The sequence below is a fragment of the Poecile atricapillus genome, chromosome 11 (genome assembly GCF_030490865.1).
Source record: "Poecile atricapillus isolate bPoeAtr1 chromosome 11, bPoeAtr1.hap1, whole genome shotgun sequence".
Lineage (NCBI taxonomy): Eukaryota > Metazoa > Chordata > Aves > Passeriformes > Paridae > Poecile > Poecile atricapillus.
Genome location: NC_081259.1, coordinates 1,272,835 through 1,288,068, shown reverse-complemented (window position 1 = coordinate 1,288,068; position 15,234 = coordinate 1,272,835). Strand labels below are relative to the sequence as shown.

The window sequence follows — 15,234 nt, the reverse complement described above, 5'->3', positions numbered from 1 at the left end:
GGGATGAGGAATCCGCGAGTGCCGCCGTTGCTGTGCTCTCACATCTCCCTTCCTCACTCCTCCATCCCAAATCTGCCACCAACCCGAGCTAAGCTGCATTCCTGGAGAGATTTTTTTTTTTTCTGGAGAGCTTCTCCCGACTTTTAAAAATATTCCTCACCATCCTCATCCTCTTTGGGAATTTTGAGCGTTCCCTCAGTACCAAAGCGCACAAAACCGGCGCCTGTTTGATGCTGGGAATTGTTGGAAATCCCAGTGCCAAAACCTCAACCTTTTCAGAGCTAAATAACATCAATTTCTTGTGCACTGCTGTGGTGTTTGTAGGAATGAATATTCCCAGGACTGAACGCTTGGAATTGCGGGATTTCTGTGCAGTCGATCCTTGGGAATTGGGCATATCCTTTTATAGAAATAAAAGGGGTTTTTTTTCATTTCTATTTGATAGAAACAAAGCTGCATTTCAGCTTTTTGTTGTTGTTGTTCTGTTCCTTTATTTCCTGTCAGGACAGAGAAATCCAAATTTTTTTGGGGGAATTCTGCTCAGCAGCCAGAGGTGGGGGAAGTTCTTTGCTCTTCAAGGTGGGCTTTGGACCTGGCAGGTTCCAGTGATCTTTTCTGCTCGACTGCTGCAGGCAACAGGAAAGAAAATCAACATTTCCAACATTTCCTGGAGCAAAACTCTTTGTGTCTTTGCAGCTGAGCCAGCGAGGGGTCGGAATTGTGATGAGATGTGACAGGGAAATTGAGTTTTTTTCACGCATTTGCGTTTGGGTTGTTTCCCTGCCCGTCCCAGGGTCAGGAGACCACGGATCAGAGCGTGGAGAGGGTTTGGATTTGTGCTGGTGGAGCTGGGTTGGATCCTCTGAAACGCTCCTGGGTTGGAGGAGGGGACGGGAATTTTGGTGTTGGTGTCGTAGGAGACTTTTCCCGTGGACAGCATCCCCTGGCAGAGCCCTGGGCGAGGTGGGGATGCTTCAAGGCTCTCTTTGTTGCGGATAAAAGGTTTATCTATAAATTATGGAGGGTTAATAAAAGCCACATGGCTTTATTGCTGTTTTTAAGGAGGGTTCTGTCGGTGCCCTGAGCACTGCAAACAAAATTGTTCCTGTCCTCCTGCGCGAGGAATGCGCCGGGGTGGGGAAGATGTGGGAATTTTGTTTGTTTTGGTCTCCGAGTCTGGCTCCAGCGCGGACCTTGCTTTGTGTGTGCTCGTTCCAGCTCGCCTTCACCTTAAAAATGGAAATTCTCCAGCGTGGAGCAGGAGATTCTCACTGCCTCAGTTATTTCTCAGTCCTCTGCTGCTCCTTTCTTACAAAACAAGAGGAGAGTGAAGCTCTGAGAGGTTCTGGCTGTTGAGGAAGTGACTTTTAATGGTGATGGCACGAAACCCTTCAGCTGTAGCTCCTCGTTCTGTCGAAGAAGTGTTTGGAAAGCATTATAAATAGTGTTTTTCCATGTTTCGAATCTATTTGTTTCACTTTCCTTTCAGCTGTCAACACTTCAGATTGGAACTGAAATGCCTTATTCTTTTAAGACATCTTCATTTCTTACCAAGCAGCTCGTCTGTTCTCATTAGTGGATCCGTGACAGTCTCAGAGTTAAATGTGAAGAAGGTTCTTGGGGTATTCAGAGATTAAAAAAAAAAACAACTCCATGTATTTCCAAAGGGTTTGTGGAAGGCTCAGCCAGGTTCCCGAGCTGTGGTTCGGCAGAGCAGAAACCTTGTGGCAAATTTGACTTTGGTGTGGCTGCTGCAAACCTCATTAAAGACGTGAATCACCTCATTTAGGGCTTTTAAATATCTTGTAATTAGTGATCTTGCAGGTGCTGGAGCTCTGAGGAGACGATGGGAGTTTGGGGCTGGTTTTACTAAAGCCAGGGGTAGGGCCTTTCTAATCTGGGCACTTGAGGTTTGAGAATTAACGTGGAATAAAATCAGAGCGGTGTTTGAGACCGAATGCTTTGCAGGGTTGGAAGGAGCAGAGAGGATGGGGAGGGTTTGTGGTCTAATTCAGAGATTCCAAATTCTGTTTTGGGTCTTGATCCTTCAGTGGCTGGGAAATTGCAGAACCCTCCCTCCTGTGCTGAATGAGCTGCTTTGCTCCCAGATAAATCCATCAATTGTTGTGTGCAGTCAGATCTTTATGGGGTTGACTACAAAATATTGAATTGTTTCACGCAGAGGATGCCGCCTGTCTCATCGGTGGGTTTTAGCCATTGTATTTCTTCATGATTCCTTGGCAATCCAGAATTCCGCAGGGAATCACCATTCCAGCTGGTGTCTCAGGCCTTCTGATGATGAACAAGGACTGAAATAAATTTTTCCGTGAAAACCAGGCCCTGAAGTTGATTTTCTGGCTCCTGCCCGCCCAGTCGATGCCGAGTGGTGGTTACTGGTTTCACTGGCTGGGGAGGTGTTGTTCTCCGTTCTGGAGAAGTCAAACAGGTGACGAGGTGTACCAGCCTGATTCATTAGATCCCATTGGGAGACACATTAATGAGGATGCTAATTAACAGGAGGCAGAGCCCAGAGCAGGATCCGCAGCTCTGACGGGAGGAGCGCAGAGATGGAACGGGAAGAAGTTTCCTTTAACCCAGGAGTGGTGCCACGGGGTCAGCTGGGATCATATTCCCTCTCCTTTTAATGCCATTGATCTCCTGGCTCTGAGCCTTTTATTTCTGCTGCAAACTGGGGGAGGCACTTGGAAGTGCTGTTTGGAGTTCAGGGCTGGCACAGCTTGGATTTGTCAATGTGGAACTGCTTTTACATCCAGCCAGAGCAATAACAAATTATTGACATCAGAGATTTTAGTGAGTGATTAAAAAAAAAACCCAAGTACAGTCACAACCTTTATTCTGCACCGAGTCCTTTCCTCAGGTTTTTGCCCACAGAATGGAAATGCCTTTAAAAATCTCTTATTGCAGAGTGGAAAATAAACCCTGAGCATTTAAAAAATATGTGAGCGTTGCAAAAGGGGGCGCAGAACCTTTAAAATCCTCCTGCTTAACGGCCTTCAAGCCCTTCCTAGCGCGGGTGAGGGTGCTGGAAGTGCCCCTATTAATTCTTTGTTTCGTTTCTTTGAAGCAAATGGTTATGAGCCTTCGAGTTTCGGAGCTGCAGGTGCTGCTGGGCTACGCGGGGAGGAACAAGCACGGCCGCAAACACGAACTGCTGACCAAAGCCCTGCACTTGCTGAAGGCTGGCTGCAGCCCCGCCGTCCAGATGAAAATCAAAGAACTCTATAGGAGAAGGTTCCCCCAGAAAATCATGACCCCAGCAGACCTGTCCATCCCCAGCGTGCACTCCAGCTCCATGCCGGCCACGCTGTCGCCATCCACCATTCCACAGCTCGGCTACGACGGCCACCCCGCCACGTCCCCCTTGCTCCCCGTGTCGCTGCTGGGACCCAAACACGAACTGGAACTGCCCCACCTCACCTCGGCCCTGCACCCCGTGCACCCCGACATCAAACTGCAGAAACTCCCTTTCTACGACTTGTTGGATGAGCTGATCAAACCCACCAGCCTCGGTAAGAAAAACTCCTCGCGGTGCTTTGGGGGATTCGCGGTCAAATTCAAATGGTCAAATTCAGCTGCTGCTGCTGCAGCAAGTGGTTAATAGAGAATTGCAGTTTTTGGTAAATTTTGGGACAGAAACTCCTTTTCTCTGACTTGTTGGATGAGCTGATCAAACCCACCAGCCTCGGTAAAGAAAACTCACGGTGTTTTGGGGATTCGAGGTGAAATTTGAGTTGGTTCAAATTGAAATGGTCAAATTCAGCTGCTGCTGCTGCAGCAGTGTTTAGAGAATTGCAATTTTTGGTAAATTTTGGGACAGAAACTCCATTTCTATGACTTGTTGGATGAGCTGATCAAACCCACCAGCCTCGGTAAGAAAAACTCGCGGTGCTTTGGGGGAATTCGCTGTCAAATTCAAATGGTCAAATGCTGCTGCTGCTGCAGCAAGTGGTTAACATCACAGCAGTGTTTAGAGAATTGCAAGTTTTGGTAAATTTTGGGACAGAAACTCCTTTTCTCTGACTTGTTGGATGAGCTGATCAAACCCACCAGCCTCGGTAAGAAAAACTCCTCGCGGTGCTTTGGGGGATTGGCGGTTAAATTCAAATGGTCAAATTCAGCTGCTGCTGCTGCTGCTGCAGCAAATGGTTAATAGAGAATTGCAGTTTTTGGTAAATTTTGGGACAGAAACTCCTTTTCTATGACTTGTTGGATCAGTTAATCAAACCCACCAGCCTCAGTAAGAAAATCTTGTGGTGTTTTGGGGGATTCGTGGTCAAATTCGAGTTGGTTCAAGTTCAAATGGTCAAATGCTGCGGCTGCTGCAGCAAGTGGTTAACATCACAGCAGTGTTTAAAGAATTGCAAGTTTTGGTAAATTTTGGGACAGAGACTCCCTTTCTATGACTTGTTGGATGAGCTGATCAAACCCACCAGTCTCAGGAAGAAAAACTCGTGGTGTTTTGGGGGATTGGAGGTGAAATTTGAGTTGGTTCAAATTCAAATGGTCAAATTCAGCTGCTGCTGCTGCAGCAAGTGGTTAATAGAGAATTGCAGTTTTTGGTAAATTTTGGGACAGAAACTCCCTTTCTAGGACTTGTTAGATGAGCTGATCAAACCCACCAGCCTTGGTAAGAAAATCTCGCGGTGTTTTGGCGGGTTTGTGGTGAAATTTGAGTTGGTTCAAACTCAGATGGTCAAACTGAGCTGCTGCAGCAGCAGCAAGTGGTTAAATATTGCATCACAGCAGTGTTTAGAGAATTGCTATTTTTGGTAACTTTTGGAACAGATTGTTCTGCATGGAGAGACATCTTACCTAACACTCATTAGTTGCTTTAGCTGAGCCTCTAAATATGATTTAAACATCCGTTATTTTTAAAGGAGTGGGGGGGCTTTGACAAGAAACAAATCCTAGAAAAAAAGGAAAAAACAACCCCCAAACCATTCTGCTTTCAGGAGTTCTTATAAACCACAGAGCTTCATTATGATAAAAAAAACAACCCCAAACTAAACAAAACTACCCCCAAATCCATCAAGCTTCTAAAATGTTCTCATCTGTGCTGGGAAGGGGTGCCAGGCTGGAAATTCGCTGGCTCCGTTGCAGTCTCAGTGTCTGAATTTAGAGAATTTGTGGGTTTTTTGCTGTTGTTGGTGTTTTTCTGGCAGCTGATTTTGGTGTGAAGGTCTAAATCACTGCTGGAGCTGCTGAGAGGAATCTGCTGCTCCCAGAGTATTATTATATTTATTGATAAATATAATTAATATAAAAATAAAGATATAATTATATATATAAAATATATATCAATTATATATAATATAATATATAATATATAATATAATATATATTATATTATATTACATTATGTTATATTATATATATAATTATATATATAAATATATATAATATAATATAACATATATTATATAATATATATTATATTATATTACATTATAATATATTATATATATTCTATATGTAATATTTTATTATATTCTATATTATATATAGAATATATAATAATATATATTATATATATGTTATACATTATTATAATATATTATGTTATGTTATACTGTATTATATTATATTTTATTTTAGTATAGTATATTATAGTATATTATATTATAGTATATTATAGTATAATATATAAGAAATTATACAATATAATTATGCAATTTAATATATTGTATATATTATATAAATATATAATATAATCTCTATTATATATTATATTATATATACATAATTATATTTTATTATTTTATAATATATAATACATATAATATATATTATATGAGGTATTATATATACTATTTAATATAATATATTAATGTGGTATAATATATATTATATCTATTATTATATAATATATATACTATATCAATATATATTATATAATATTCTGGTGGTATATATTTTTTATAATATAAAATAAATATAAAACAATAATATATATAAAATATATAAAAATAAACATAAATATATATAAAATAATATAAAAATATTATATTTTCTATAATATTATATATGATATTATGGGATTGTTTTTTCTTGCACGGAGCACTTCACATCAGCCTTCACTTCTAATACCCCTCAATATTCCCTAAAAGCAGCCCCATTCCTGGTGATTTCTGTGGGTTGGAACCTTCTGCTGCCTCGAAACCCCAGCAGAGCTTCCCAGCTGGTGGGAGGAGCGGATTTGTGAGAGGAGATTTGGGGAGAGAAGGGTGGGTGAGTGAGAGAAAAAACAAAACCCCAAAGCTTTGCAGGAGAAATCCCGAGTAAACAAATCTGAGCAGCGACAGCCTGGGGGGGCTGGGGCTGTCTGTGCCCTTCTGCCGCCCTTATTGGTGTTTATTTTGCTTTAGTTGATGTAAAAAGCAGAGATTTTGGTCATTTAATCTTCTTTTTAGGTGTTTTCCCACCTGATATGTGAGTGCTGAGCTTGTCTGTGCATTCTGAAGGATCTGCCACATTTACTTGTATTTTTTTTTGCTTTAGTTATTGTAAAAAGCAGAGATTTTGGTCATTTAATCTTCTTTTTAGGTGTTTTTCCACCTGGTGTGGGAGTGCTCAGGTTGTCTGAGTTCTGAAGGGTCTGCCACACTTATTTGTGTTTATTTTGCTTTAGTTGTTGTAAAAAAGCAGAGATTTTGGTCATTTAATCTTCTTTTTAGGTGTTTTCCCACCTGATGTGGGAGTGCTCAGGTTGTCTGGGAGTTCTGAAGGGTCTGCCACCCTTATTGGTGTTTATTTTCCTTTAGTTATTGTAAAAACCAGAGATTTTGGTAATTTAATCTTCTTTTTAGGTGTTTTCCCACCTGGAGTGGGAGTGCTCAGGTTGTCTGTGCATTCTGAAAGATCTGCCACACTTATTTGTATTTTTTTTTTTTTGCTTTACCTGCTATAATTTAGGAAAAAGCAGAGAGATTTTGGTCATTTAATCTTCTTTTTAGGTGTTTTCCCACCTGATATGTGAGTGCTGAGCTTGTCTGTGCATTCTGAAAGATCTACCACACTTATTTTTATATTTTTTTGCTTTATCTGCTGCAATTTAAGAAAAAAACCCAAATTTTGGTAATTTAATCCTCTGTTTCAGGTGTTTTCCCACCTGATATGTGAGTGCTGAGGTTATCTGTGCATTCTGAAGGCTCTACCACACTTATTTGTGTATTTTTTTGCTTTAGCTGCTGCAATTTAGGAAAAACCAGAGGGTTTTTTGTCATTTAATCTTCTTTTTAGGTATTTTCCCACCTGATATGTACGTGCTGAGGTTATCTGTGCATTCTGAGGGCCCCACCACACTTATTTGCATTTTCTTTTTGGTTCATCTGCTGTAATTGAGGGAAAAGCTGAGACATTTTGGTAATTTAATCTGGTGGTTCAGGTATTCTTTGCCCTGTATCTATTCAGCTTTAATCTCAACCCTAACTGATTAATAACCATTCCAGGCAGTGCTGGTGGTGGGAGCTAATGAGGTGCTCAGTATGTGTCTCATCACTTTGCCATTAGAAACCCTTCCAAATCAGGCTGTAATTTCCAGGAGACAGCTCAGGAATGATGCTTTTATTTATTGATTGATTTAAGGCATTTATTTATTGATTCCTGGATGTGGGAAGAGCTCACAAATGCAGGATTTTTCCCCTTTGAGGTGTTTCAGGGTAAGGAAATGTCAGGGATTGGAAAAGCAATCCCTGTCCTTCCTTCTAACTTCAGGAATGTTCCAGGCTTTTGTTTAATGTGGGAATTCTGTTGGTTTGAAGCAATCCTGTTAAAAAAAAACAACTTTGAGTTGAGCGTTTTGGGGAGCAGATCATAAAATTCTGGAATGGTTTGGCTTGGAAAGGACCTTAGAGCCCATCCCTGGAGCTTCCACCATCCCAGGCTGCTCCTTGGACGCCTCCAGGGATGCAGAGTGTGAAAAACGAGGTGCACATCATTTTTATAGAATTTAAAAGTTTAATAAAAAAGACAATTAGGAGAAAAAAGGTAAAGTAAAATATACAGATAGGGCCAGGTGTCTCTGCATTCACCTCACTGACAAAGGATTGTCCCTTAAAAACAGAACCCTGCTACATATCCAGAAATTCTCATCCATATCCATAAATTCTCATCCATATTCAGACATTCCTCTTAGGATCTTTGGGGTTCTTCTGTTCAGTTTTCTCTTGCCCCCTTCCCAATAGATCAATCCTCTTGGTGCCATTGAGATTTACATTCCCTGATACCAGAAATGCAATAAATTCCTCCCCCAGAGCTCTGGTCACTGCTGTCTTCATCTGGGTAAGATATTTTACAAATGCAGGAGTTCTCCAGCTATATAAATATATTTTTTTTTCCTCAGGATTTGGGTTACACAAACAAAAGCAGTTTTTATTTTAATACTATTCCATTGCCCAACATATATATATATATATATATATATATATATGTATTATACTACTATTTCTAAATTTCATCAATAACAGAAATAAAGAAAACTATATTAATACAACAAAATTTCCCATTCTTATACACATAACATTCATTTTAATATTTGCAAAAAGCCAGCAATATAAAATGTATCTATAACAGAAGCAATCCTATTAAAAAAAAAAAAACCCTTTGAGTTGAGAGTTTGGGGGAGCAGATCATAAAATTCTGGAATGGTTTGGCTTGGAAAGGACCTTAGAGCCCATCCCTGGAGCTTCCACCATCCCAGGCTGCTCCTTGGACACTTCCAGGGGTGCAGAAGCAGCCACAGCTTTTCTGGGAATTCCATCCCAGCCCCTCCCTGCCTTGTTCAGGCTCGGATTCATTTTCTCCATTTATTCACTTCCCCAGAACTTGGACTAGAAAAGCTGAAAGGGTTTGAGGAAGATTTACCCCAGATGGTTTTGGGCAGCAGTGTGGGTTTCCTCCAGTGTCCCCTGTGTGGGTTCCCTGGTTTGTTTTCCGCTGGCAGATATTCCTGCAGACACTCACAGTTTGGAATTTAGCCAGCGTTTCAGCATCTCCTGCTCTGCTTTTTTCCCATCAGATTACTCATGGGATAGGGATAAAGAACTTTGGAATTGACTCTGTTTCCCTCCCCCTCAAGGATGAACCGATGACCCAATGTGGGCTTTGGAATAATTACAGAACCTACTGGAAGATGAAAAAAAAAATCAAAATATGGGAGAGAAAATCTGTATAATTCCCATTTCAGATCCTCCTGAAATGCCATCAAACTGGGCAAACCACATCCTGGAGTGGTGGGATCAGCCCTGCTTGCTCCCAGCTGCAGGTGGCACAGCTGGGAAGGTTTGCTAGAATTTTCTGTCCCTTTCAGAAGAGCTGGTTGATGGAAGAAGCAATAATTTGAGAAAAGCCTCAGGGCAGGGAGTTGCCCAGCAGGGCATTCTGTACCCAAATATTTCGTGTGGGTGGGTGAAACACAGCTAATGTGAGGAATAGATAAGGAAATTAAATCTGCTCACTCTTATTGGTAAAGGAACAAAAGGAGGAAATAGAAAATCTTGTATTTAAAAGAGGAAAGAGAAAATCTTCTGTTTAAAAGGAAGAAATAGAAAATTTTGTATTTTAAAGGAGGAAATAGAAAATGTTGTATTTAAAAGGAGGAAATAGAAAACCTTGTATTTTAAAAGGATGAAATAGAAAATCTTGTATTTAAAAGGAGGAAATAGAAAATCTTGTTTAAAAAGAGGAAAGAGAAAATCTTGTATTTAAAATGATGAAATAGAAAATCTGCTGTTTAAAAGGAGGAAATAGAAAATCTATTTAAATGGAGGAAATAGAAAATCTTGTTTAAAAGGAGGAAATAGAAAACCTTGTATTTAAAAGGAGGAAATAGAAAATCTTGTATTTAAGCCCAGCCTGGGATTGAGAGGGATGTGCTGGGCTGGATTCATGGAATGCAGGGATTTCTCCATCTCTCCCCTTCTCACCAGCACCTTTTGGTGGCCCAATCCCAGAATCCCTGAGGCTGGAAAAGTCCTCCAAGATGATGGAATCCAACCTTTGATGAGCACCTTGTCCCCAAGCCCAGGCCCTCCTGGGACACTGCTGATGTGACACAAAGAGCTTTTTGTTCCTCTGCAGCCGAGCTCTTGAATTTGATCCACGTTTTTATTGGTGACCCTCGCTGCCAAGAGCAGAAAACATCGGGATGGGATGGGTTTGTGTGTCCCAGGCAGCCAGGAAAGCTCCTCCTTCTGGGAATGTGTCTCTTACACCATTGAAAGTCATTTTTATTTATTTATTTTTAATTTTTTTTTTTAAAAAGGCCTTTTTTTGGGTGTTTTTGTCCACTCCAGCTTCGATGGAATGTGTGCAAGTCTCTTTATTCCCCTGTGCGAGTCTCTTTATTCCCCTGTGCAATTCTCTTTATTCCCCTCCTTCTCTGTTGTTTCTCTCATAGGATCTAAAGAGGAGAATTGAGGTTGTTTATCAAGTGAAGCTGCAGCTCTCTTCTAATTCCCCCATTTCCAGCCCCCAGAGCCCAGACTTTGCTAATTGGTTGGTTTTTAAGCACATTTTTCCAAAAGTAACTCCTAACACAAAAGATAAGATCTCTTTTGTGTGCTGAAATGTGTTTACTGTGAGGCCTGGAATTTGCCAGATGATTATGGAAGGGACATGAGACAGTTAAGCAACATCTTAAAAAAATGCCTTTTGTTACAGCAAATATTCCTAATTGCTTGAGTTTTGTAGTTGTTCCAAAATACATTTTAACTGGCTTAGGGGTCATTACTTACCTGGAAGGGAAATGAAGCTTTTTAAATTTTGATTTTTTTTTTTTTTCCCCCCAAAATTGAAAGGATTAAAGAGGCTGGGAGCTCTCCTCCTGTTTCAAATCAGTCCAAATGGCACAAGGATCATCCTCCCGCAGTTTATTTGCTGTGCTTCAGCTCCAGCAGTGAAAAGTTGGATCTGAGCCAGGGAAATTAGAATTTTTTTTACCTGCAGCCTCCTGGAAGGAAGAGGCACAGATCAGTCATTATCCCTCAGAGCCAGCAGAATTCCATCAGAGCTTCCAGAGCCTCTGCTGAGGAGCTCTGGATGGAGGTCGCAGTTTAATTCCTTCATTTCTGCACTCCAGGATTTCTCCAAGCAGCAGAATTTCCTCCTCAGGGGTTGAGTCCTTAATTCCCACCCAGAATTTGTGCTGTTCACGCGCTTCCCATGAATTTTCCATGGATTTCCCTTTGGCTGTGAGCGATCCCGGTGCCCTGGATGTGGAGCCAGACCTTAAAACAGCCCTAAAATCTGCAGCCCTAAAATCTGCAGCCCTAAAATCTGCAGCCCTAAAATCTGCAGCCCTAAAATCTGCAACCTTAAAATCTGCAACTCTAAAATCTACAGCCCTAAGATCTGCAACCCTAAAATCTGTAACATTAAAATCTGCAACTCTAAAATCTGCAGCCCTAAGATCTGCAACATTAAAATCTGCAGCCCTAAAATCTGCAACCTTAAAATCTGCAACTCTGAAGTCTGCAACCCTAAAATCTGCAGCCCTAAAATCAAATCTGCAATCCTAAAATCTGCAACTCTAAAATCTGCCGCCCTAAAATCAGCAGGTCTAAAATCTGCTGCCCTAAAATCTGCAGCCCTAAAATCTGCAACCTTAAAATTTGCAACTCTGAAATCTGCAGCCCTAAAATCTGCAACCTTAAAATCTTCAACCCTAAAATCTGCAGCCCCAAAATCTGCAACCCTAAAATCTGCAAGTCTGAAATCAGCAACCCTAAAATCTGCAGCCCTAAAACCTGCAACGCTAAAATCTGTAGCCCCAAAATCTGCAGCTCTAAAATCTTGAGGGTTCCTGTAGTTCAAGGCCATTAAAGAGCGAATTCAGAGCAGGACAAAGCTGGGTTGGAAAGCACAAAAGTTTTGTTTGGCAGGAATTTCTCCTTTTCCTCTCTCGGCGATCCGATCTCGCGCTCCGCGCAATCGCCGGCACGGTTTGTACGAAACTCACGCCTTTTCTGTCTTCTGTGTTTGTTGGTTTTCTTTTCCAAATGTGCTTTGTGAGAGGAGGTTCAACAAAACACGAAATTCTCAACTCAGCTTTGAGTTCTCTCGACTTCTGACCCTGCAGATTTTAATTGTGCGAGGATGGGGTGAAATATTCACTCTGAGCTGGAATTCCAGTGCTCTTGGGGTGCATTTTTCGGGATTTGAGTGTGCTGGGCTTCAAGCTGAGCTTGCCACGGTCAAGAGTGGGGTTTTTTTGGGAGAGCTTTAACTGGGAAACTCCTAAAAAACCGGATTTAGTCGGGTTTTCTTCAGCTGATTGCTCGATCTGCTCATGCATAAAGCTGAGGTCACCGAGATTCCAGGACATGGATATCCCAGGATTCCAGGACATGGATGTACGGAGATTCCAGGACATGGATGTCCCAGGATATGGATGTCTGGAGGTTCCAGGACATGGATGTCCCAGGATTCCAGGATGTGGATGAACTGAGATTCCAGGACGTGGATGTCCCAGGATTCCAGGACATAAATGAACGGAGATTCCAGGACATAAATGTTTCAAGATTCCAGGCCCTGACAAAGATTCCAGGCCTTGATAGGACATGGATGAACAAGATTCCAGGACATGGATGATCCATCCATCCATCATCCATCATCCATCCATCCATCATCCATCATCCATCCATCATCCGTCCATCATCCATCCATCCATCATCCATCATCCATCCATCCATCCATCCATCCATCATCCATCATCCATCCATCCATCCATCATCCATCCATCCATCATCCATCCATCCATCATCCATCATCCATCCATCATCCATCCATCCATCATCCATCATCCATCCATCATCCATCCATCATCCATCCATCATCCATCCATCCATCATCCATCATCCATCCATCATCCATCCATCATCCATCATCCATCCATCCATCCATCCATCATCCATCATCCATCCATCCATCCATCCATCCATCCATCATCCATCCATCCATCATCCATCATCCATCCATCCATCCATCATCCATCCATCCATCCATCCATCATCCATCATCCATCCATCCATCCATCATCCATCCATCCATCCATCCATCCATCATCCATCCATCCATCCATCATCCATCCATCCATCCATCATCCATCCATCCATCATCCATCATCCATCCATCATCCATCCATCCATCATCCATCATCCATCCATCATCCATCCATCATCCATCCATCATCCATCCATCATCCATCCATCCATCATCCATCATCCATCCATCCATCCATCCATCCATCATCCATCCATCCATCATCCATCCATCATCCATCCATCATCCATCATCCATCCATCCATCCATCATCCATCCATCATCCATCATCCATCATCCATCCATCATCCATCCATCATCCATCCATCATCCATCCATCATCCATCCATCATCCATCCATCCATCATCCATCATCCATCCATCACCCATCCATCATCCATCCATCATCCATCCATCCATCCATCCATCATCCATCCATCATCCATCCATCCATCATCCATCCATCCATCATCCATCATCCATCCATCATCCATCCATCCATCATCCATCATCCATCCATCCATCCATCCATCCATCATCCATCCATCCATCCATCATCCATCCATCCATCCATCCATCCATCATCCATCCATCCATCCTCCATCATCCATCCATCATCCATCCATCCATCCATCATCCATCCATCATCCATCCATCATCCATCATCCATCCATCCATCCATCATCCATCCATCATCCATCCATCCATCCATCATCCATCCATCCATCATCCATCATCCATCCATCCATCATCCATCCATCCATCCATCATCCATCCATCATCCATCCATCATCCATCCATCCATCATCCGTCCATCATCCATCCATCATCCATCATCCATCCATCCATCATCCATCATCCATCCATCATCCATCCATCATCCATCATCCATCCATCATCCATCCATCATCCATCCATCATCCATCCATCCATCCATCATCCATCCATCATCCATCCATCCATCATCCATCCATCCATCCATCCATCATCCATCCATCCATCATCCATCCATCATCCATCCATCCATCCATCCATCCATCATCCATCCATCATCCATCCATCATCCATCATCCATCATCCATCCATCATCCATCCATCCATCCATCCATCCATCATCCATCCATCCATCCTCCATCATCCATCCATCATCCATCCATCCATCCATCATCCATCCATCATCCATCCATCATCCATCATCCATCCATCCATCCATCATCCATCCATCATCCATCCATCCATCCATCATCCATCCATCCATCATCCATCATCCATCCATCCATCATCCATCCATCCATCCATCATCCATCCATCATCCATCCATCATCCATCCATCCATCATCCGTCCATCATCCATCCATCATCCATCATCCATCCATCCATCCATCCATCATCCATCATCCATCATCCATCCATCATCCATCCATCCATCCATCATCCATCCATCATCCATCATCCATCATCCATCCATCCATCATCCATCCATCCATCATCCATCATCCATCCATCCATCCATCATCCATCCATCATCCATCCATCCATCCATCATCCATCCATCCATCATCCATCATCCATCCATCCATCCATCATCCATCCATCATCCATCATCCATCCATCATCCATCCATCCATCATCCATCCATCCATCATCCATCATCCATCATCCATCATCCATCATCCATCCATCCATCCATCATCCATCATCCATCATCCATCCATCCATCCATCCATCATCCATCATCCATCCATCATCCATCCATCATCCATCATCCTTCCATCATCCATCCATCATCCATCCATCATCCATCATCCATCCATCATCCATCCATCCATCATCCATCCATCATCCATCCATCATCCATCCATCATCCATCATCCATCCATCCATCATCCATCATCCATCATCCATCATCCATCCATCATCCATCATCCATCCATCCATCATCCATCATCCATGGGTTTGGGAGACTGAATTTGGCCATGGAACATTGACATGGAAGTGTCTCCTGATCTTCCTGCAGGCTTTCAGAAATACTAATTCCGATTTAAGGAGTAATCAAACATAAATGTCTGTCCAATTGCACAGAATTTCCAGCTGATCTCTTTATTCTGTTTATACAACATATCAGAAGGAGTTCTAAAATCCATAATATTTATGGATTAATTGTAGCCCTTGGAG

The 15,234-nt window shown here is 42.0% G+C and overlaps 1 protein-coding gene across 2 annotated transcripts in view; it reads left to right on the top strand.

Moving 5' to 3' along the window:
• The window catches only part of PIAS1 (protein inhibitor of activated STAT 1), a 56,050-nt gene that overhangs the window by 21,524 nt on the left and 19,292 nt on the right, over positions 1 to 15,234 (top strand). For both annotated transcript variants that reach the window (XM_058846692.1, XM_058846691.1), the window contains exon 2: positions 3,086 to 3,530. In XM_058846692.1, coding sequence (XP_058702675.1) covers positions 3,086 to 3,530 — 445 coding nt within the window. The remainder of the gene's footprint in view (positions 1 to 3,085; positions 3,531 to 15,234) is intronic.